Source organism: Aptenodytes patagonicus, chromosome 17 (genome assembly GCF_965638725.1).
Source record: "Aptenodytes patagonicus chromosome 17, bAptPat1.pri.cur, whole genome shotgun sequence".
Classification (NCBI taxonomy): domain Eukaryota; kingdom Metazoa; phylum Chordata; class Aves; order Sphenisciformes; family Spheniscidae; genus Aptenodytes; species Aptenodytes patagonicus.
In genome coordinates, this window is record NC_134965.1 from 300,657 (window position 1) to 322,946 (window position 22,290).

The 22,290-nt window shown below is 58.4% G+C and overlaps 3 protein-coding genes across 5 annotated transcripts; 2 read left to right on the forward strand and 1 right to left on the reverse strand.

Annotated features, from left to right (window-relative positions):
- The first annotated feature begins 503 nt into the window (after window positions 1–503).
- VPS37D (VPS37D subunit of ESCRT-I) lies at window positions 504–3,049 on the forward strand. Its single transcript, XM_076354513.1, has 4 exons — window positions 504–626; window positions 1,617–1,788; window positions 2,140–2,222; window positions 2,401–3,049. Exons 1-4 carry the CDS (start codon window positions 504–506, stop codon window positions 2,887–2,889), a joined length of 867 nt encoding a protein of 288 aa, XP_076210628.1. The 3' UTR covers window positions 2,890–3,049.
- A 7,367-nt stretch (window positions 3,050–10,416) lies between these two features.
- DNAJC30 (DnaJ heat shock protein family (Hsp40) member C30) lies at window positions 10,417–16,367 on the reverse strand. 2 transcript variants are annotated; one of them, XM_076354409.1, is made up of 3 exons: window positions 14,821–16,367; window positions 12,701–12,762; window positions 10,417–11,383 (listed from the first exon to the last, which is right to left on the reverse strand). In XM_076354409.1, exon 1 carries the CDS (start codon window positions 16,365–16,367, stop codon window positions 15,726–15,728), a length of 642 nt encoding a protein of 213 aa, XP_076210524.1. In that variant the 3' UTR covers window positions 10,417–11,383; window positions 12,701–12,762; window positions 14,821–15,725. The 2 variants fall into 2 exon arrangements, with proteins under 2 accessions (XP_076210524.1, XP_076210523.1); XM_076354408.1 differs by lacking the exons at window positions 10,417–11,383; window positions 12,701–12,762 and having other exon boundaries at window positions 13,414–14,932; window positions 15,238–16,367.
- Window positions 16,368–16,445: 78 nt separating this feature from the next.
- On the forward strand, window positions 16,446–21,999 carry BUD23 (BUD23 rRNA methyltransferase and ribosome maturation factor). Of its 2 annotated transcripts, XM_076354298.1 has the most exons (13): window positions 16,453–16,505; window positions 16,591–16,628; window positions 16,968–17,063; window positions 17,299–17,381; window positions 17,479–17,575; window positions 18,391–18,487; window positions 18,857–18,907; window positions 19,509–19,594; window positions 19,816–19,861; window positions 20,184–20,245; window positions 21,368–21,457; window positions 21,609–21,694; window positions 21,789–21,999. In XM_076354298.1, exons 1-12 carry the CDS (start codon window positions 16,458–16,460, stop codon window positions 21,661–21,663), a joined length of 849 nt encoding a protein of 282 aa, XP_076210413.1. In that variant the 5' UTR covers window positions 16,453–16,457; the 3' UTR covers window positions 21,664–21,694; window positions 21,789–21,999. The 2 variants fall into 2 exon arrangements, with proteins under 2 accessions (XP_076210414.1, XP_076210413.1); XM_076354299.1 differs by having other exon boundaries at window positions 16,446–16,505; window positions 21,609–21,999.
- The last annotated feature ends 291 nt before the right edge of the window (window positions 22,000–22,290 follow it).

Genomic DNA, 22,290 nt, shown 5'->3' on the forward strand with positions numbered 1-22,290 from the left:
GAGCCGGCAGTGCAGGGTGCCTCATTACTCTCTCCCTCCTCTCTCCTGAACCGACAGGTGCAGCGGTGCCAGGATCTCCACAGGATGCACACGTGCAGCGCCGTGAAGCACAGGGTGAGATCAAGGCGGTGACAAGCGGGATGCACATAGTGTGGTGCAGTGCAGGATACATGCACGGAGGTGCAGGATGCACACAGCAGCGTGCAGCGCAGAGGGTGCACACAGCGGGGTGCAGTGCGGGATACACACAGTGCGGTGCAGGGTATGCACGGCGAGGTGGAGCGCAGGATGCACACAGCGGGGAGCAGGATGCACGCAGCGGGGTGCAGTGCCGGTTCCCCCCCCCCCAGCCGGGGGCGGCGCCGTGCAGAACCGGAGCGCCTTGTGCTCAGCTGCGGCTCCTTTAAGACCGGCGGGCGCTGGGCGGGGCGCGGGGTGCGGGCGGCTCCCGGCGGCGGCGGCGGCGGGGGGGTCCCGGCCCGTGTCCGCCTGTGCCCCGGCCCATGTCCCGGCCCCCGGCGCCGCCCGGCTCCCCGCGCCGCTTCGGGGCGCTCAGCACCGCGCAGCTCCGCGCCCTGCTGCAGGACGAGCCCCGGCTGCAGCGCGCCGCCCGCCTCAGCAGGAAGGTACGGCCGGAGGGGGAGCTTGGGGGGGCCGGGGGGCCGTGCAGTGCTCGCCCCCAGCGGGGCTTTCCCGGTGCGTGGGATGGAGCGGCTCGCAGCCCGGGCGCCGGGCGCTGCGTGGCCGTGCCCCGCGGGGACCGGGCGTCGCCCGCCGGTCCCTGGCACCGCTGCTCGTTGGCGTTCCCTTGATACCTGAAATCCCGCCCGCCGAGCCCGGGGGCTCTGGAGGAGTAGCAAAACCCACCGGCTGCGTTGGGGTGGCCGCGGGGAAACCTCAGTTTGGGCGTCCCGGCCGGCGGCTGCCCCGGGGCTTTTGGTGCTGCTCGGGGTTTCAGCAGCCATCGCCTGCCAGGCAGCCTCGGGCCACCAAAACACGGAGCAGGGCCGCAGCCACTGCCCCCGCTGCTCTCACTGTCCAGAGATTTGGGGGAGGCTGGGAGGCCCTGGCCCCTCACTGTGCCCTCCGCATCTGCCTTCATTCCCTGCAGCTGGGATGAGCCCCAAGTGCTCCCTGGCTCCAGTGGTTCCTGGCACTCCTTTGCGGGAACAGGGTCAGGTTATTTTGAAACAATTCTCAGCCTGCTTTCAGCATCTTTCCCCTGGGCATCTCAAATTGCAGCCCGGCACCATGCTCTACTTCCCTCTTTGCGTGGGCAGAAGATGTGTGCGCAGCAAGAGAGGGTGTGTGTCTCTCTCCTGACATCCTTGTTAGCTAACAAGTCCTTTCCTCTGCAAAGGGGGCTGGGTAGCCAGCTGTGAGGTTTGCCACATTCAGGGTAAGCTGCCCTGTGCCATGGGTAGCCCAGGTCCAGCCATTGCATCCCTCTCGAGACGTACCCCCTTTCTAGGCAGAGCAGAGGGATGGGTACAGTGCAGGAGAGGGTTCGCCCCTGGATGGAGATGGACCCCCTCCCAGCAGGCTGCCAGCTCTGACTGGTTCTGCCCATTTCTCCCAGTGCTGACACCCCCCACCCCCCATTCCCATTCCCACAGTTTCAGAGTCTGCAGCTGGAGCGGGAGATGTGTTTGGCTTCAAACTGCACCCTGGCCAGGGTGAACCTCTCCCTGCGCCCACGGCTGGAGGACGGGAAGGCTTCCTTAGCCATCAAGTACCAGGAGCTGCGGGAGATACGAGAGGCTTGTTGGGACAAGCAGCAGCGCCTGGGTGAGTGGGGCGCAGCAGATGGGATGAGGCAGAGCCCAGCACAGCCAGAGCAACCCATGTTAATACGAGGGCCCGGGTGGGCTCAGCACCCTTGAACCTGCACCAGGGAAATGGCCCAGCCATGATCAGGAGCAGTGGGGGGTGATGCTGCCTGCGACATAGCCAGCCCTCGGTTGGGACCAATGCCGCAGTGGGATGCAGGCCTTGGTGTGCAGGCGGCTCCAGGGATGTGTTTGGGGGTGTTTCAGTTCGGGGGGGGAACTGATGCTTGGGGATAGGAAAGACTGCAGCCCCAGCAGTGGGGGCATCTGGGGAGAGGTTTGTTGGCAGCCCCATCCCCTCCCAACACAGAGGCATACCTGGAGAATTGGAGCCCGCAGAGCGCCCTGGGCCAGCTCCAAGCCAAGCTCGATGCCTCCGAGGCAGAGTCGGAGGTGAGTCAGGCAAGACCCCTGTGCTGCTGCCCCTTCCTTGCCTGGGCCCCGGACTCCTCTCCATGCCCTCCCACGTGCCAGGCCCTGGAGAAGAGCCCGGGGGGGCTCAGCCGTCTGGGCTCCCTCCGTGGTCCCATGGCTCTCTTGGCTTGATGCTGTCCCACCGCGTGTCCCACAGGCACAGATAGAGCAGTTCCTGGCCCAGGACCTGCCCCTCGGTTCCTTTCTGGAGTCCTTCTGCCAGAGCCGCACACGCTCCCACATCTGCCGGACACAGCTGGAGAAACTGCAGGAGCTGCTGCAGAAGGACCAGGTGGGCAGGGACCCTGCGGGCCCCGCGGGGCACCCAGGTGCCCTGGCTAGCCCGGCACGAGGCCGCCTTGCCCCGTTGCGGAGTGGATTAGCCCCCAAAGCCTTCGATCTCTCCTATGGCTTTGTGCCCGCCTTTCTCATCCCCTCGGAGGCTGTTGTGCCCTTTGCCGTGCCGGCTGCACCTCCCAGACACCATCTCCCAGCCCTGGAACACCAGCCAGCATCTCCCTGCTCCAAAATTCCCAGCCCGGGCTCGCCTTTGCGCCTCGTCGGACACATCCCCCTGCTCAGCCCCCAGCCCCTCCGCAGGCAGCAGTGGCCACGACACCAGAAGCAGGAGCCTCCACACCGGTAGCAGCGCAGGGACGGGGAATGTCCCTGCTCCTGGCCCTGTGCCTCCATGGGGGCTGTGCAGGAACACCCTGGCCGGGGAGCATATGGGGATGGGTGCATGGCGTAGGCACAGCTACAAGGGGCTGCGGTGTCTGTTGGGCAGGTACAGGGGTGGGTGCTCACAGGGGGATGGAGGTGCGTGGCTGAGGGCGGGATGGGGCAGGTGCCGTGGCCAGGCAGTGAGTCCTGCACTTGAGGAGCTGCCGGGGCAGGGGGAGGTCTCTGCATCCACAGCAAAAGGAACAGTGAGAGGAAGTGGGGGCGGGTGGTTTGGAGGGATGTCAGTGTGCTCAGTCGGGTGGGAGATAGCAGGGAAGAGGGCCCGGGAGCACTGGGCGCCACGTGCTTTCTAAATAAAGGCTCTTTTCCATGCTCTGTGTTACCCCTTGGCTCTGGCTATGAACAGAGGGATGGGACAGGCAGGGAGGAAGTGGTTGTGGGGGGACACTTGCCAGGCTTGGAGGTAACTGGCAGTCAAGGAGGGTCCTCCAGCCTGGGGAGCCCCCAGGCGTTGCACCTGCACTTGGCTCAGCCCATCAACACCCTGAGCAAGGTGACAGCCCCCGCAAGGGGGGCAGAGAGCCCAGTGAGTGTGAGTTTCCCCCCAGGCAAGTGCCAGGGACCATCTCCCAGCAGTTTGGCCCTGCACATGGTGAAGACTTCTGGTAACCAGAGATGCCTCGTGCCAGCAGCCAAGCCCTCGCGCCCATGAAGGGTTATACCCTGCAGCCAGCCGGGCTCGCTCATGGCTCCACAGCAGCTGGTCTCAGACCTGTGTGCAGCTCTGCAGCATTTTTAGTACCCATTCCCCATCCACCCTCTTGCACTAGCCCTGACTTCAGCCACCACTGGAAAAGGCGGCAGGAGGCCTGAGCTCACCCTGTTGCATCCCAGGCTCCTCTGTTGCTTTCTTTAATTTCACGCAATGGATGGTGAGACACGGCTGGGCAGGGAATAGCCCTGGTTCCTCCAGCTGCAGCCCCTGGGGTACTTGTTCCCTGCTCTGGGGTGTCTCTTGTGCTGTTTCTAGCTTTTGATTTGGTTTCAGGCTCTTCTTAGGCTTTCAGCCCCTGTCTGGTTGTAGCGTTTTTTTCTTCTTTCCCAGCCTGCCCACCCTGCAGCTTGGCACTGTTAATGTAGACTACTTAGGAATCATCCAAAGCAGCAAGGGGCCCTGGCTCTGGCTACAAAGCACCCCAAAATATGGACCATTGCCTTGCAATGTCTGATCACCCCCTCCACCACTGAGGGTACCCCACCATTACTCCAAACTCCAGCCTTCACTTGTGGGACTGGGGCCACTCATCCAGTATAACCAGTTAAAACAAGTTTAAGACTGGGATAAATTGGGGACCAGCCGCCGTGGCCTTATTGGCAGGCAAGGAGATGGTAGTCACTGCAATATTTGGGGTTTCACAGAGCACCTCCTGCTTTCCTGGGTCCCACCAGGCTCAGTTTGGGCTCAGCCTGTCAAAGAAAGGTGCCAGGACACGCCTGACTGCCACAGTCAGGCTCTGTGGCTTGCCACATGCCAGGAAGAAGGAGAGTAGTAGGCTGGCAACCATGGCACAAGAGCTTGGTTGGGTTCCCGTACCAGCCCCACAGGGCTAACCTAACCAGGGAAATAAGGGGGCCAAGCAGTAGCACTTAGGGGGCCAGTTGGTCTGTGTGGGACCATCTGTGCTGTGTCTGGAGGGGGTCACGATGCACAGGCAGCCCTTTCCTACCCAATGTCCTGGCGTCCCCCGGACATTTGCCCAGGCTACCCCATGTGAGATGACCAGAGCTATGGATGTAGCATGGGGATGTGGGCTCAAGTGATGTGTGTGTGTGTGTGTCTCGAGCTATGAGGGCTCTCAGCACACACACACAAGGGGCGGTGGTGGGTAAGCACAAGGCCTTTCCCTGGGATCTGGATGGCCACCTGGGAGAGGAAGGCCACCTTAGCACTTGGCTCAGGAAGAAAGGACCCCAAGGCAATGGCATGAGGATATGGTGCATGCTGGAGCCCAGAGCCAGACACCTGTATGGGCTGAATGCCAGCCAAAGGCAATGCTGATGAGCTGTGTCACTGCCCTGCAAGATGGGACTGGGCGCAGCACTGGAGCTGGCACTAGCGCACATGCGACCATGCACAAGGAGCCAAGCCGCCCAAAAACCAGCCAGGCACAAACAGTGGGTCTCCCCAGTCAGTGCCTGCCTTGCATGGCTCCCCAGGGCTGGGCAGTCTCAGGCAATGCTGCATGGGTCTGTCACCAGCTCCAGGACAAACTTCCCTGGCCCTGAGCAGGTACTGAGTCACCTTACAGCAAGGGCACATGTGGCCCCATGAGTGTGAACCCTCAAGCTGAGCAGCTGCCTCTCTCCAGCCTGGGGAGGGTATGTCCCACCAAAGCTGACAGCACTAAAAGTAACGGTCCAAAGAACAAAGTGAGCTGGGCTGCTGTGGCCCTGGCTGGCTTTCCATCCATAGGAGCCCTGCAGCACCCCTGGGTGCCTGCCCAGCTCAGGTAGCAGTGGGCAGGCCCTGGCAGCCCCATGGTCCTGCTGGGCTGGCCACCACCCCACTTCTGCCAAGGTCCTTTAACCACTGGGAAGCTGCCAAGCAAGGCGAGCCCCTGCCCTGAGGAGGTTCCTCCAACCCTGGAGTTGGTCCTGTCCAGTTTGGAGCACGTACTGCCCCAGGAGGGTGGCCAGACCCCCCAGTGGCAGTGGCCCTGGTGGGGAGTGAACGTGCAGCATCAGTGCACCCTGCGCCTCTAGGGAACGTGGCAGCAGTGGGTGTCTGCCTCTTCACTCCCAGAGTGTGCAGTCAGCACCTCACCATACCGGCAGCACCAGCCCCTTCCGCAGGCAGGCCTGGGCTGAGGACAAAGTCCTGCACGGTGGGCAAGATGGGGACATTGGTAACAGGCAGGAGCTGGCAGCAGCACAGGGTGATCCCTCTGTGCCCCTCCTTGCCTGCACAGTGGTTCTCCCTGCCTGCACCAAGCGCTGCCTGCTCTGCAGGGCCACATCGAGGGGCGTCAACGTGCCCCTGCTCACCCCGGGGAAAAGGAGGAAGCATTGCCACCAGGTGTGCACCTGCATTCATTTCTGTACTGGGCCAGGCAGCAGCCTGGGGCCAGCTCAGCCCCTCTGTCAGCTGGTGTGCTTCCAAACCCAGGAGGGGCAGGCGGGGAGCTGGCCCTACCAGCTCTGTGGCCTCCCCGGCCCCCCCAGGCCTGGCTTTTCGGAAGCCAGGCTGGGCAAGCAGCAGCCCCCCAGCCCAGGAGGGGTAGGACACCTGGGAGAGAAGAGATGCCCCCAGCACAGGCAGCCTCCAGGAGACCCTTTGAGCCGCAACCCCAGGTCGGCAGGGGATACAAAACCCCAGGCTGGGGCCAGCCAGCGAGGGGTGGTGCCAGGGTGCCCCAGCTGGGCCCCCCGGTGCAGCAGGCACTGCGCAGGCAGCAGGGCTGTTAACGGAGGAAATTTTGTTAACAGTTAACTCTATTAACAGAGGAGTCGCAGCAGGGGATGCTGTTGAAGGGAGGGGGAACTGCCCCCCCCATCCACAGGTGCTGCCAACCGTGTGGCCCTTCCCTGGGGGAGTAGAGCCACCGAGGGCCCAGCAGCAGCAGGACTGAGGTGCAGAGCTCTGCCCGTGGATCCCAGGGCAGGTGAGGGCTGGGGCTGTCCCAGGCGCCGTCCCCTCACCCCCCTCCCAGCCAGGCCAGCCCCTCTGGGGGGGACGCAATGGCCACCCCTACAGTGCTGCACAGGATCCTGCTCACCCAGCCTGCAGCTCCTTGCCTCTGCCCCTCATGCCCCCAGCCCAGCTGGCACCCCCAAAGACCTTCCAGGAGCCAGGTTTAACCCCTTCCTTCCCAAAGAACAGCCCAGCTTCTCCAAATGGAAGGAAGAGGCCCTAATGAGGCACTGAGACCCCATGCCCGCAGGCTGCACCACCCAGCAGCCAAGGTGAGCAGCTCAGCACCCCAAACCTGTGGTTACGGGGACGTCAGCCCATGAAAACAGGCTGGGATAGGACTGGGGAATGGGGTCTGCACTGAGCTTGCAAAGCCTCAGGACTGGGGCTGTCAGGCTTCATCCAGGCTTGTCTCAGCTCGCCTGGAGTTTTTGTTTGATTTACTCAGTTTGTAACAGCATCTAATTACCAAGTGGCTGTTAACTACTTAGCTTTAGTTTTGCTTCCCTTTTACAGTGGCATGGTGTGGTGACTGTTGTTAGTAATTCAAGGGTGGGAATGAGTAACAGGAAGTTACACAGAATAAACTCTGGGGTGAAGGTGCAGGGTAGAGCAGTACGAGCCTGGAGGGGTGGGCATAGAGTGGTAGCTGAGGCCCCACCAGGAACTCACCCTTCGGCAGTTCCTTTCAGTGACACAAATTTAAGAGCTGGCAAAAATCAGTGTCAGGGGTAAGAGAGTAAAGAACCAGCATCCAGCATGCATACAACACACCACTTACTATAAAGGCAGACGTAATGTGGAGCTGCAGAGCAATGAAGAGGGGTAGGATGTGCTAGACAATGTTTAAAAGTGGCCCCAGTGGACTTGAGAGTGAGGAGGAAGAAATCCCCACTGTGAACATCACACTCCTCCCAGCAAAGGCCTCAGGATTCCAACAGCTCACGGGTGACCTCCTCCCCAGCTGAAACTGCCATCCTCACCACCCCGAGAACACAGGCCAGGAGGGGGCTGTGTAACAGCTGCGACTGCAGTATATTACTGAGATTTGTTTTGTAGTAACTGGATACATCCTCAAAAGGACGCAAAGCCCGCAGTAGACCTGGGAGGGGAAGCTGTTCTGTGCTGTGACCCCCCCACGCACAGCTGCCTTGCCCCCAGCTGCAGGAAGCCACCGAGGTGAAGGGCTCTGGAGCGGAGGATCGCACTGGGGGGACCCTTCCTAAAGCGGCAAAACCGTGGCAAAATCCACGAAGGCAAAAGCGCAGGGAGTGAGAGGGTGCCCCAGCCCCCCCCTCCCCCCGAGCCGGAGGAGGGAGCTCCTGACAAGCGGCAGCTCTGACTTGGCGTGGGCTGGGACAGGAGGGATGGCGGCCAAACCCCCTCACATACAAGAGCAGCCCCCAGGGAGCAGGAGCGACCAGGCCGTGGCGTGGCAGAAGGGCGTGGCGCAGCAGTTCGTGCAGGGAAGGCGAGCAGGCAGGGCGCAGTCCCCCTCCTGGCTCTAGAGGCCAACTCAACTAGCAGTCATCACCCTCCCAGAAGAGGACCGGCTATGGTTTCCACTCAACCGAAAGCCGTCGCCAGAAGGCATGTGGCGACCCAGACGGAGCTCACACGCAAGCATACAGCTGTCCAGGTCTCTGGCTGCAGGGAGTGCCTGAGCCTGTCACTTGTGCCGGAGGGCAGCAGAGACACCACCTGTGTGCGGTGTGACCAGGTGGATGATCTGCTCGGCCTGGTGGCAGAGCTGAAGGAGGAGGTGGAAAGGTTAAGGAGTATCCGGGAGTGTGAGGGAGATAGATTGGTGGAGCCGCACCCTACCATCCCTGAGGCAAAGGCAGCAGATGGAGGCTCCACAAGAAGCAGAGGATCCCCTGCCCTCTTGCCACCAGGTAGAAGGAGGGGACCTAAGCGACGGGGAGGAATGGAAACACGTCCCTGCTTGGGGTGCCAGGCGAACGCCCGCCCGGTCTCCCTCACCTTCCCAGTTGCCCTTACAGAACAGATATGGGGCCCTGGAACTTGAGGGCCAGGCAAACGAGGATGTAGCCGAAGGTCCATCCAGGGGGTTGCCTAGGGTGAGGCGGTCAGCCCCATGCATTATGACTGCCTCTGCTAAGAAAAAAAGGAGGGTAATTGTTATAGGCTATTCCTTTCTGAGGGGAACAGAGGGCCCGATATGCCGACCGGACCCGTCCCACAGGGAAGTCTGCTGCCTCCCTGGGGCCCGGGTCAGAGACATCACTAGGAAACTCCCTGGTCTGGTACGGCCTTCTGACTACTACCCGCTGTTGGTTATACAGGCTGGCAGTGATGAGGTTGCAGAGAGAAGTCCTGAAGTGATCAAAAGGGACTTCAGGGCTCTGGGGCGACTGGTTGAAGGATCAGGAGCACAGGTAGTGTTTTCCTCTATCCCTACAGTGGCAGGGAAGAATACTGAAAGGAGCAGGAAAATACACCTGATCAACGCATGGCTCAGGGGCTGGTGCCATCAGAGGAATTTTGGGTTTTTTGATCATGGGGAGGTTTACATGGCACCAGGCCTGCTGGTGACAGATGGAGTTCAGCTGTCTCACAGGGGGAAAAGGATTCTCGCCCCTGAATTGGCGGGGCTCATTGAGAGGGCTTTAAACTAGGTTCGAAGGGGGAAGGGGATAAAACCAGGCTCACTAGAGATGAGCCTAGGGGCGGCGTGCCGATGCTGGGGGCGAAATCGATAGCCCAGCTCAAGTGCATCTACACCAATGCACGCAGCATGGGCAGCAAACAGGAGGAGCTGGAAGCCATTGTGCAGCGGGAGAGATACGGCTTAGTCGCCATCACAGAAACATGGTGGGGTGACTCTCATGATTGGAGTGCTACAATGGATGGCTATAGACTCTTCAGAAGGGACAGGCGAGGAAGGAGAGGCGGTGGGGTGGCCCTGTATGTTAGGGAGTGTTTCGATTTTCTAGAGCTCAACGATTGTGATGATGATACGGTTGAGTGTTTATGGTTAAGGATGAGGGGGAAGGCCAACAAAGCAGATATCCTGCTGGGAGTCTGTTATAGACCACCCAACCAGGATGAAGGGGAGGATGAAGCATTCTACAAGTGGCTGGCAGAAGTCTCACAATCACTAGCCCTTGTTCTCGTGGGGAAATTCAACTTCCTGGACGTCTGCTGGAAATACAACACAGCAGAGAGGAAGCAGTCTAGGAGGTTCCTGGAGTGTGTGGAAGACAACTTCCTGACACAGCTGGTAAGGGAGCCTACCAGGGGAGGTGCCTCGCTCGACCTGCTGTTTACAGAGAAGGACTGGTGGGAGATATGGTGGTCGGAGGCCGTCTTGGGCTTAGCGACCATGAAATGATAGAATTCTCGATTCTCGGTGAAGTAAGGAGGGGGGGCAGCAAAACTGCAACCATGGACTTGCGGAGGGCGGACTTTGGCCTGTTCAGGACGCTGGTTGAGAGAGTCCCTTGGGAGACAGTCCTGAAGGGCAAAGGGGTCCAGGAAGGCTGGAAGTCTTAAAGGTGCAGGAGCAGGCTGTCCCTGTACGCCGTAAGAAGAACGTGTGGGGAAGACAACTGGTCTGGCTGAACGGGGAGCTCTTGCTGGGACTCAGGAAAAAAAGAAGAGTTTACAACTTGTGGAAGAAGGGGCGGGCGACTCAAGAAGAGTACAGGGATCTTGTTAGGTTGTGCAGAGAGGAAATGAGAAAGGCAAAAGCCCAGCTAGAACGCAATCTGGCCGCTGTCGTTCATTAGAGACAACAAAAAATGTTTTTACAAATATATTAATGACAAGAAGAGAGCCAAGGAGAATCTCCATCCTTTATTGGATGCGGGGGGAAACATTGTCACCGAGGATGAGGAAAAGGTTGAGGTACTTAGTGCCTTCTTTGCCTCAGTCTTTAATAGTCAGACCAGTTATCCTCAGGGTATTCAGCCCCCTGAGCTGGAAGACAGGGACAGTGAGCAGGATAAACCCCCATAATCCAAGAGGAAGCAGTTAATGACCTGCTATGCCACCTGAACGCTCACAAGTCTAGGGGCTGGATGTGCTGAGGGAGCTGGCGGAGGAGCTCGCCAAGCCACTCTCCATCATTTATCAGCAGTCCTGGTTAACGGGGGAGGTCCCGGACGACTGGAGGCTTGCCAATGTGACGCCCATCCACAAGAAGGGCCGGAAGGAGGATCCGGGGAACTACAGGCCTGTCAGCCTGACCTCGGTGCCGGGGAAGATTATGGAGCAGTTCATCTTGAGGGCACTCACAAGGCACATGCGGGACAACCAGGGGATCAGGCCCAGCCAGCACGGGTTCATGAAAGGCAGGTCCTGCTTGACCAACCTGATCTCCTTCTGTGACCAGGTGACCTGCTTAGTGGGTGAGGGAAAGTCTGTGGATGTGGTCTACCTGGACTTCAGCAAGGCCTTTGACACCGTCTCCCACAGCATTCTCCTAGAGAAGCTGGCGGCTCACGGTTTAGACAGGTGTACTCTGTGCTGGGTAAAAAAACTGGCTGGACGGCCGGGCCCAGAGAGTTGTGGTGAATGGAGTTACATCCAGTTGGCGGCCGGTCACGAGCGGTGTTCCCCAGGGCTCAATTTTGGGGCCGGTCTTGTTCAATATCTTTGTCAATGATCTGGATGAGGGGATCGAGTGCACCCTCAGTAAGTTTGGAGACGACACCAAGTTGGGCGGGAGTGTTGATCTGCTCGAGGGTAGGAAGGCTCTGCAGAGGGACCTGGACAGGCCGGATCGATGGGCCGAGGCCAACTGTATGAGGTTCAACAAGGCCAAGTGCCAGGTCCTGCACTTCGGCCACAACAACCCCATGCAGCGCTACAGGCTTGGGGAAGAGTGGCTGGAAAGCTGCCTGTCGGAAAACAACCTGGGGGTGTTGGTCGACAGCCAGCTGAACATGAGCCGGCAGTGTGCCCAGGCGGCCAAGGCGGCCAATGGCATCCTGGCCTGTATCAGAAATAGTGTGGCCAGCAGGAGCAGGGAAGTGATCGTGCCCCTGTACTCGGCACTGGTGAGGCCGCACCTCGAATACTGTGTTCAGTTTTGGGCACCTCACTACAAGAAGGACATCGAGGTGTTAGAGCGTGTCCAGAGAAGGGCAACAAGGCTGGTGAGGGGTCTGGAGAACAAGTCTTATGAGGAGCGGCTGAGGGAACTGGGGTTTTTCAGCCTGGAGAAAAGGAGGCTCAGGGGAGACCTTATCGCTCTCTACAACTACCTGAAAGGAGGTTGTAGCGAGGTTGGTGTCGGTCTCTTCTCCCAGGTAACTAGCGATAGGACGAGAGGAAATGGCCTCAAGTTGTGCCAGGGGAGGTTTAGATTGGATGTGAGGAAAAATGTCTTTACTGAAAGAGTGGTTAAACATTGGACCAGGCTGCCCAGGGAAGTGGTTGAGTCCCCATCCCTGGAGGTATTTAAAAGACGTGTAGATGTGGCACTTAGGGACATGGTTTAGTGGACATGGTGGTGTTGGGTCGACGGTTGGACTCGATGACCTTAGAGCTCTTTTCCAACCTTAATGATCCTACGATGGGCTCCGTCTCACAGAAACGACCCTCTGTGGCTCAGTACCCCCAAGGATCCGTCCTTGTTGTCCCTGAGGTGTGAAGACAGCCAAGGCCACAGGCAGTTGCAGTTTCACCCTCTGCTCCATGGCTCAGATCCAGCCACCAGTGCACAAGCCTATCCCCCTCACAGCAAGTGTGAGGGAAAGCAAACTCCTCGTGGCTCTCACTGATGTGCCTGGCGCTTCTCCCTGTCTGAAGACGGCTCTGCAACCCTCTCTGATTGCTCAGCATCCCACTGATGGGAGCACTGAATAGTCACCTCTCGACAACAGTACTGCTCAGCCACTGCCACAGGAGAGGTAGAACATGGGGTTTAAATACAAAGTAGGTCCCTGTGCAGCAAGCCTCACACATCCAATCAGGCCCACTTGTGCCCTGTTTCCTTTCCTTTTCCACTTTGACCTTCTGATCCTGGACCTTCACAGCACTGCTGTCATGGTTAGGCCCTGCTGTATTTCCCCTAACAATTGTGCCACAGGCACCCCTCAAGGGATGCACTCACCTGGCTAAAGGAAAGCCACAAGAAATCCAGTTGCTCCTGGCACCTCTCCATCGGGGAAACAACTGGGGAAAGACAAGAACGTGACAACAGTATTGACACAAGAAAAGGGGTAGAAACCTGGTGTGCTGGGAGCTGGCAGTCTCTGTGCATTTGGATTAGCCCCAGCCACTTTGTGCCCGAGCTCCTGAAATCCTTCCTGGAGCAGAGGACCATTCAGGCCCGGCCAGAGTGAAGGTGACGCTGGGGAGAAGTATACATTGTACTACCCAAAAGTGACAGACTGGATGCCCCAAAGCATCCCTCCATACACTGCATGCCATGCTTCCCCTCCTCTGACCAAATTCAGCAGCAAAACTAAATGCTGCCTGCAGCATGTGCATGCAGAGAGTACAGTGAGCACAGAGGGTATATCACAAGTGCACACCAACCCCCGTATGTCAGAGGCAGAACAGAATAGGTGTCCAGCAGGCAGGAATGAAGTCCATGGTGGCCCAGGGAGGCCATCCTACCCACTCCCCAGTGACTGCAGGCAGCATGCCCACCCTTCCCAGCACGGCCTCAGGGAAACAGGACCCCCCTCCCCACCCTCTTCCTCAACCTGCTGCAGTCACTATGTGAAACACCAGCCTGTCCCCTACCCTCCATTTTCCAGCAAGTGCAAGGAATATTTACCACCCAAGCCCACCAAAAGAAAGATGTCATTTCATCACCAGTTTATGGCTGGATATCTTTTATGTTCAAGCTACATCATGGAGACCTGAGCAAGAAGAGGAAGAACCAGTAATATAAACTGCCCAAACCACCCATTGAAATGCACGTGGATTAGCTCGGTTTTGGTGCCTGCGTACTTCACCCCCAAATTTCAGACACAAGCACCAGACACAGAGCAGCAGAGTCAGCCCAGCTGGCTTACTGGAGCAGCTCTTCCCTGTCCTGGTGTTAGGGCGCAAAGCAATGCAGGCGGCACACCAGCTAGCCTGTTCTTCCTGCTCCACACTGCACTGCACCAGACCCTCTCTCTGCCAGGAAGCTGGCTCAGGGCTGGGTACAGGGCCTGCCCGCGGGAACAGCCCACAGTCCCAGGCCTCAGCACTACACAGATTTAAGAAAGATTGATCCAGAGGACACCTCGTGTTGGGCAGGGCTGTCTTAAAACCTGCAAGCCACAACACCAGGAACTAGAGAGGTGCTCCCTAGTACCCACTGCTTCCCATGGACATCCCTAGCTTTTCCAGCCTAGAAGAGAATGTTTCCTGCCAAACTCTGCCAAAGAAGCCACCTCTGGTCTTTCAAGTGATTTGGTTTATAGCACGAAAATGCATCAGCATGTGACACAGAGCCGCAACTCCGGAGGTTTTCACTCTGTAACCAATGCCCTTGAACGCCAGGCTCACATGCTGACATTTCAGCACTATAATCCCACACAGACGGATGGACTGACAACCAGAGAGGATCCTGGAAAGCTCTCTCTCTGCCCCTGGGCTGAATTTGCTCCAAACACACAGCAGTCTCTGGAGTCTGCAGCTGGAAGTGGTACAATGCTTTCCAGAAAAGGCAGAAAGCTCTCCTGTACAGCATATACCCGGTACCAGTAGACATTACACTCCCTGCCACGCTACCGCCTCAGGCTCAGTTCAGTATCACAGAACTCTGCAGCTGGAAAACACGGGGCATTTGCTTTTAACGTTTTTGTGTTGGGAGAAAACATAACCCAGAGTCACTGCAGTGAGGGGCGAGGGCTTGGCTCCTGCGCAGACTGCTGCCAGCCAGGCCCAGCAAATCCAGTGCAAAGTAATGCAGATGAAGTCTTCGGCACAGAGTTCAATACCATGAAGCTTCACTCACTCCGTGTAGTACCAGCATAACACAGGTAAAATCTTCACCCAAGGAAAGTCAGAAGCTCTGAGAGACACAATCGTTAGTTCTTAAAGCACTTCAATACTTAAATAGGCAAATACTTTTATGTGCAAATGATGCTTAGACCCAAGTAATGCCACTCAGTGCTCAGAAGTGTACCACTCCCAGCCACGAAAACCTGTGCGGGATTGTCTTGTGCAAAGTTCCGGGCAAGCCCTAGACAGGACAGGCTGTTCTGAACACAGAAATGTTTTGGGCAGTACCTCCAGGCGATGTTGTATGCTGACCAGGACACGAGCCGCCACAGGCCCAGGCTTCATTCTTCCAGGCTGCTGAAGCCAAGACTTCTGTACTCGCCACACAGCGAGGCAAGCCCTGAACAGGAACAGACAAGGGCAATGATGCAGTTTGAAGATGAACACTCCTAAAATTCCCAAAGATGTAGTAACAACAGATGTGACAGCACAGAGGTTGCAGGTCTCGGATTAACCAAAAACCAGAGAGCCAGCAGCGGTGAGAGCACTCCCCACGAACACACACGGCACACAAACGCCACTGACAGCCATTTAATCTCTGCTGCGGCTTAAACAGGCACGTGGTTCCCACCAAGGTCAAACAGCAGTGCCAATGGAGGGGGCATGTCACAGTCCACAAAGCAAGAGTCCGTGAACCGCATTTACCTGTCAGGCACTATGTCTGCAGGTCGTATCAGCAGAGGGGGCACATCGCAGCCTGTTGAGCCCCTACACCACATCTGCAAGGTCACGCTGGCAGCAGGGGCACATCGCAGCCTGCGGAGCAGAGCCCACACGTGGTATCCAGTGGTCACACGCTGTCTGCAGGTCACACTTGTGGAGGTCACATCACAGCCACGTACTGTGCCTGCCAGTTGCACTTGGTGTCTGAAGGTCACACCAGCAGAGGGGTCAGGTCACAGCCCACAGAGCAGAGCCCACACATGGAGCCTGCCGGTTGTTTACCATCTCTGAAGGTCACACCGACAGAGGGGAAATATCACAGCCTGAGGAACAGACCCCATGCACGGTGCCTGCCAACTGTGTGGGTGCAGGGGACACCCCCCAGCCAGCTGCCATGCCCACTGGTGACACTCCGTCTCGCCGCAGCAGTGGAGCTGAGTGGGTGTCCCGGTGGCTGCCCAGCCCTGCCGTCACTTGAGGCCGTAGAGGATAGCGAAACCCAGGAAGAAGATGAGCCCGGCCGAGAGGTTGGAGAGGAGCTGGAAGCGCCCCTGGGCCGCGGCCTCCTCCCGGAGGAGGCGCAGCTGCTCCCGCCGCGCCCGCAGCACCTGCTCCCGCTCCAGCTGCTCCCCGTAGTGCGCCCGGTAGAAGGCGTCGAAGTCGAAGGGCGGCGGGACGGGCCCTCGGCGGGCGGTGGCGGGGGCCCGGGGCGGCGGCGGCGGGGCGGGGGCGGGCGGGCGGCCCGAGGGCTGGGGGGCGTCGCGCAGGTCCTGGGGGCTGAGGAGGCCGCGGTCGTACCTGCGGCGCAGGGCGGCGCTGCCCAGCACCCGGTAGGCCTCGCTAACGGCGGCGAAGCGGGCGGCGGCGGCGGCACTGCCGGCGTTGCGGTCGGGGTGGTAGCGGAACGACTGCTCGTAGTACGCCGTCTTGATCTGCGCCGCCGTCGCCGTGGCCGGGACCCCCAGCACCTCGTACAGGTCGCGGCGCGGCCGCGGAGCTCGGCCGCCGCCCGTCTGCCCGCCGCGGGACGGCGCCAGGGCGCGGCCGGGCCGCGGGGCCCGCGGGGCGACGGGCAGGAGGCGCCGCAGGCGGCCGAGCGCTGCCGGCTCCATCGGGCCGCGCCGCCTCAGCGTCCCCCGCCGCCACCTTGGACGCGACGGGCCCTGGGCGCGCGGCGCAGGGCAGTGACGTCACGCGGCGGCATGGCGGGCAGCGGCCGCCGGCCCGAGCACCGCGGGCCGCCCGAGCTGGTGAGCGGCGGGGCGGGCGGGAGGGAGAGCCGGGCCGCTCCCGGGGGTCCTGGGCCTCACCGCCTCCGCCTCTCTCTCGTTGCAGTTCTACGATGAGGCCGAGGCGCGGAAGTACACGCAGAAGTACGGCGGCGCGGTCGCTCCGGGGCTGCCGGGCCGCGCGGGCGGGGAGGGGTCCTGTCGTGAGGCGGTGGCGGGGGAGGGGGTGTTGTCTCGTCATGGGGCAGACAGCAGGGGAACCCGCCGCGGGTGGGTCCTGCCGTGAGGCCTGGGGACGACGCCCCCGCCGCATGGCAGCGGCGGAGGAGTCCCATCGTGAGGCGGGGAGGGGGTAACCCCCCATGTGGCGGCGGGCCCCGTCGTGAGGCGTAAGGGGGGTGAAATCCTCCCGTGAGGCGGTGGCGGGGGGCGTCGCGCCGCGGGGTTGCCGCCTGCTGCCCGTGCTCTGGCCGCGTCTTGCAGTTCCCGGGTGGTGGAGATCCAGTCGCAGATGTCGGAGCGGGCTGTGGAGCTGCTGGGACTGCCTGAGGACCGGCCGTGCCTCCTCCTGGACGTGGGGTGAGAGGGGGCCCTGCCCTGCCTCATGGCACACGGGGCATCTGGGGCTTCAGCTGGCCACAGCGCTGGGGCCGGCTGGGCGTGCGGGGGCGAGGGGCATCCAGGCCCCATGGCACTGGCACCTCTCTGTTGAGGGCTGAAGAACAGGGACGGGCTGCTGTAACCTTGTGGCTGGACAGGGTCACCCTCAGACCAGGCCCATGATCCCTGCGCTTTCCCCCCTTCCTCCCTTCAGCTGTGGCTCTGGGCTGAGTGGGGATTACATCTCCAACGAGGGTCACTACTGGATTGGCATGGACATCAGCCCTGCCATGCTGGGTGAGCAGGCCCTCCTCCCCTGCTACCCTCGCCTCACCTCAGAGGTGGTCCCCGAAGGTGTGAGCTGGTTGCCTGAGCCACGTTCTGTTCTGTGCAGATGTGGCCGTGGAGAGGGAGGTGGAAGGAGACCTTCTCCTTGCAGATGTGGGTCATGGCATTCCCTTCAGGCCCGGCATGTTTGACGGCTGTATCAGGTGAGTTTGTGTACATAAGCGAGCTCTCTTGATACTTCACGTAACTGCATCGTCGGTACAGCACACACGGTCCACATACGGTACATAACAGATGAGTGCAACTGTCCTTATCAGTCGCTTTCGTTGCTCCATGCAACTTGACTCCACCTCTGTGGGACAAGCTGCTGAGATTCTGGATGGTAGAAGCAGCTTCCAACAGCTGTTTCCCAAGTGATGCTTGTCTTTTTTTGTGCTGGTGAGCTAGGAAGTTTATTGAAGTAAATAAAATAAAATTGGGGATGTTGCCAGGAGGGTTGAGACCTGCTCCAAGGAGGAAAACAGAAAGTTTGTCTGTACCATTGCTCAGCTGGAGCGTTAGTCCCTGGATCAAAGGTTTGATGGTTGGTTTTCGGATGAAGGGCTAGGTGAAGGGGACAGAAACACTTTTCTGCTTAGACAATACCTCAGAAAGGTGCTGGAAAGGAGCAAGGACTGTCCGTTGCTGATCCCAAATGCTCTGTTTGGGATTGCTCATTGGCAAAACCTGCATGGCCATGCAAGGGCCACAGCTAAGTACTTGAATTATTTGAGCACCTGGCCTAAAGGGGATGCTTGGTGATTCTTTTGTGCTTGAATAGTTACTGCGCCTTGTTGGGTTTTGGCATAGTGAGTCTCCAGAGGGGTTCATGTAACTGCAAAACAGAAGGCAAAGCTACATGGAGAAAATTAAATCGTTTCCCTGAAGCCTAGCACATGCTTAGTGCTGGAAGTAAGCTCAAAGGCCCTGCGAAAGAATCGATGGCTCAGTGTCCCGGGGGTCTTGTTTTCTTTCTCAGTATTTCCGCAGTGCAGTGGCTTTGTAATGCTGATAAGAAATCACACAGCCCTCCAAAACGCCTTTACCGATTCTTCTCAACTCTTTATACTGCCTTGGTAAGTGTCATGCTCTCCCAGTCAGGCCTCTGCTGGTGCTCTCTGCACCATCCTCGCTGGTGCATTTTAGCAAGATATTTAAGTCGGGTATTTTAAGTAAATGCTGCTCTGAAACAGAGGACTGGCAGGAGCACCCATTTCCTATCTCCTTGCCTGCCTGCGTGGTGTCTCATGCTTCTCTGATCCCTGCTGTTACCCCTGTGCCTTGCTGTGCTGTGGAGGAGCTGGCTCTGCAGTCTGAGCAGCTCTCCTGGGAGAGTTCTCCAGGAGGCTTTGGGGAGGTGGGCGCTAGTGTCTGGGCTAGGGATTGGGTGACTAGAGGGGTTGCCTGCACTGAGACAGGTTTGTGATCGACTTTATTTCCTGTAGGCCCGAGGATCCCGAGCCGTTCTGCAGCTGTACCCCGAGAACTCAGAACAGGTACAGGACATCAGTCAGTGGGGAAGAGGTACAGGCAGAGCCAGGCAGAGAAGTCATGTGCTGCTTGGGGCTCTGAATGCATCATGTTTCTACACATTGGGTCTGTGTCTCTGTCCTTCCCACCATCTGTAAAGCTCTTCAAGAGCGCAGAAAAAACCTATAAGGAGAATGCCCTGTGCAATTTCTGTTGCTTCACAGATTGTCTTGGGCTGAGCCTTAAAATCAAAGAAATTGGCAGAACACAATCTGAATCTGCTGTCCTGGATTTTCCCCTGCGTGGCTGGGTTTGAAGACCGGCCTGTAGTCATCAGCACTGTACTGTAACTCCCTAGGGCTGGAAAATCCAGCCCAGTATCCCTCTCTTAGAGAGTCTGCTGTGCCAATTAACCCAGGCTAGACTGAGGAGCAGGGAGAACCAAATAAAGGCAGCAGACTGGTGTCCAGATGGTACTGCAGAACTGGGAGCTTGGTGCAGAGTTTAACAGGAGCAGGAATGACCCACCTTTGGCATGCACAGTTAGCTGTGGTCAAGCCCAGAGGTCTCTTGGGCATTGCTGGTGGATGACCCCTAAATAACTTTTGCACGTGCTTCTTTTTCCAGCTGGAGCTCATCACGGCCCAAGCCATGAGAGCTGGCTTTACCGGAGGAATGGTAGTAGATTACCCCAACAGCGCCAAAGCCAAGAAGTGAGTCCTGTGTCTCTGTGTATGTGTGTGTTTGGGGTGAGGCCTGGGTTTAGCAGTGATTTTTTTTTTCTGAGCTGTTCTCTCTCCCATGATACAGTCAGGTTACTTGGACAGAGGTTACAGCTTAGATCTGACTCTGTTATAAACAATCTCAGTCTTGCTTGGGGACTGGGAATCGCGTGCTGGATCCAGCTTCATGCTCCTTATTCTTGTTCTTTCAGGTTCTTCCTTTGTCTCTTTGTTGGGGCATCTGGCACATTACCGAAGGTGAGGAGCTCCGTGAGGCCACAGAGTTGCCTTCCTGGCTGCTGGGTGATGGGGAAGAGCTGTGGGCGAGGGGAAGTCACAGAGTGGCAGCCAGGCAGCTCTGTGCATACAGATGTGACTTCATTTATACATTTGCTGTCAGTCTCACCAACCCCTGCTCTCCCTGAGATCTGGTTTCTTTGCCACAATTTCTGGAAGACCAGTTTGTTGCTGCTCCAGTCCTTCGCCTTGCAGAGACCTGGGTTCCCCTTAATTTATGTGGCATAACTGTTAGCTCTGTCTGCTCCAGAGGAGAGCGAAACTTCCCAATTTTGCTTTTCAGGGCCTTGGTACTGAGCGTGCTGATGGAGAAGAGACACACCAGGCAAAGTTCACCAATGAGAGGTACTGTGTGGGGGATGAAGCTGCAAGTCCTCCCGAAGCAAGGAGTGTGAGGGGTATAGGGGCTGGGTTTTGCTGACTGAGGACCACAGTGCTGCCATGTGAGAAGTGACTGAAGGGAAGGGACTGGGGGCACTGTGAGGACTCGTGGCAGCCCAGATGGGCACTGCTTTATCTTATTGAAGGGCCCCAGACACAAGGAATGGAATGGGTTCGTTTGGAGGGCTTTGCTGTGGTGTCGTGGGGCTGTTGTTGATGCTTACCCTAGAGCTGCAGCTGAGCATTCAGTTTGAGGTGCGCTTTCTGTCCGGCACTTGGCTTTCCAGCTCAGCGCTGTAGTGTAGGCCAGTGGTGATGGCAGGTGGAATGCTTGCAGTGCTGGTGATGCCAAGCATGGCTTTTTTTGTTGGGGAGGCAGGCTGCTGTGCCTGAAGCCTGGTGTTCCATTTCTTCTGCTGTCAAATTCTTTGCTTAGCTTTGCTTAGCTGTGGCCTGGGGGTTTCTCCTGCTGACCAGGTCTCCTCCCACAGTAGTGGTGCAGGGAGGAGCCCCTCTTGCAGCCAGTGGGAGAGACAGAGAACAAAAAACAGAGGAAAGTCGTCGTGGCTGCCAGGAGCTTGTAGCTGCCATGTTTTCCTGCCTCTCACAGTGCTATTCTCTGCTCACTTAGTCCAGGGGGTACCTGGTCTTGGAGGGCAATAGCAGAACTGGCAACTTGTTGGGAAGCCAGAGGCTTTGTCTGCTTTGTTCGGAGTAGAGCAGACAAGGAGAAGGTGGTTGTGCTTAAGCCCGTATTCCCCCGAGATCCCAGATCCCAGCGTGCTGCTGGTGTGTCAGACATGGCACAGGGGAGAGCTGGCCTGCTTGCAGCCCATGAAGGGTAGGTATCCCTCAGCTCAGAGCTGGGGCTGAAAGCAGCCTCCTCCCCCAGTGCATCTGCGGTTGGGACTGTGGCCACCTGCCCCAGTGCTGGCTGAGCCTCTTTCATCCCAGGGGTGGTGGGAGGGGTACTCTCTGGTTTTATGAGGCAGAGGGCATGCCCAGTTCCGGGTGGCAATCCTCCAGGGCAGAAAACCGTGCCCCCCACCTCAGTTCCTCTCCAGCTGCTGTCTGCTTTCTCTGTAGGACACGGTTCAGAAACGCCAAGGGTAAGTCTGTGAAGAAAAGCCGGGACTGGATCCTTGAGAAGAAAGAGCGTAGACGACGACAGGGCAAGTAAGTTCAGCTGGGTCCTGCTTCAGCTGAGGCCGACTGTGCTGGTCTGGCCTGCTGTCACCCGTTCAAACTCCTGCCACGAACCTGCTTCCCTTCCCCTCCCAGAATGACCTGTGGATTGTGCTTAGTTGCTCTCTTCTTTTTTCCACAGGGAAGTGCGAGCAGACACGAAATACACGGGTCGAAAGCGCCGCCCTCGCTTCTGAATTGCTCTGGACACTGCTGGTGTGAAAGATGGTGTGTTAGTCCCTCCAGTGAGCCTCCCGTGGATGGCACAGATGGGCACCCCAGGCCTGGGACTTGCTGGGACAGGTCATTGTGGCTCTTGCAGGTGTAAACTGGCTCAGGTGCTGCCCAATAGCCAACTGCAAAGCTTCCAGCCCTGTTTTTCTGGTGAAGGTAGAGTGGCAGACAGTGCTCTGGCCACTTGGTGTCTGCAATGCCATTGCTTATCTTCCTGAGAGTGCAGCAAGCCATCTGGAGCTCCAGGTGAGCCAGAACTTTATATCCAGCCTCCTCACTAAACAGTCAATGAGTCAGAAGTGTTGCTGGTCTTCTGTGTCCTGCCCCTCAGTGCAGGGGAGTACTAGGTAGCACCTAGTTCCCTGCCAGCTTCCCCTCTGCCCACAGGCAGGGAGTCAGGTAGTATACAGGTGTGTCCCATGAGGGCAAATCTTCCTCCTGGCAGAAGTGTTATTCCTGTGGCGATTACTCCTGTGGGCACTTCGCATCAGGCCTACCCTGTATGCTTTAGTGTTGCCAGGGTGCTGGGGTTCTCCGTACCCCAGCCCTTGCTCCCCATCACCTCCTCCCTTCCCCTGAAACAGAGAGGT

What these genes read in the sequence shown, in the direction of transcription:
- VPS37D (XM_076354513.1), top strand. Translation starts at nt 504, where the DNA reads ATGTCCCGGCCCCCGGCGCCGCCCGGCTCCCCGCGCCGCTTCGGGGCG. An exon ending in GGACAAGCAGCAGCGCCTGG is followed by an intron (nt 1,789 to 2,139) that starts GTGAGTGGGGCG and finishes CTCCCAACACAG; the next exon opens with AGGCATACCTGGAGAATTGG. An exon ending in CCTCCGAGGCAGAGTCGGAG is followed by an intron (nt 2,223 to 2,400) that starts GTGAGTCAGGCA and finishes CGTGTCCCACAG; the next exon opens with GCACAGATAGAGCAGTTCCT.
- BUD23 (XM_076354299.1), top strand. Translation starts at nt 16,458, where the DNA reads ATGGCGGGCAGCGGCCGCCGGCCCGAGCACCGCGGGCCGCCCGAGCTG. An exon ending in CATCAGCCCTGCCATGCTGG is followed by an intron (nt 17,382 to 17,478) that starts GTGAGCAGGCCC and finishes TGTTCTGTGCAG; the next exon opens with ATGTGGCCGTGGAGAGGGAG. An exon ending in GCAAAGTTCACCAATGAGAG is followed by an intron (nt 20,246 to 21,367) that starts GTACTGTGTGGG and finishes CTTTCTCTGTAG; the next exon opens with GACACGGTTCAGAAACGCCA.
- DNAJC30 (XM_076354409.1), bottom strand. Translation starts at nt 16,367, where the DNA reads ATGGAGCCGGCAGCGCTCGGCCGCCTGCGGCGCCTCCTGCCCGTCGCC.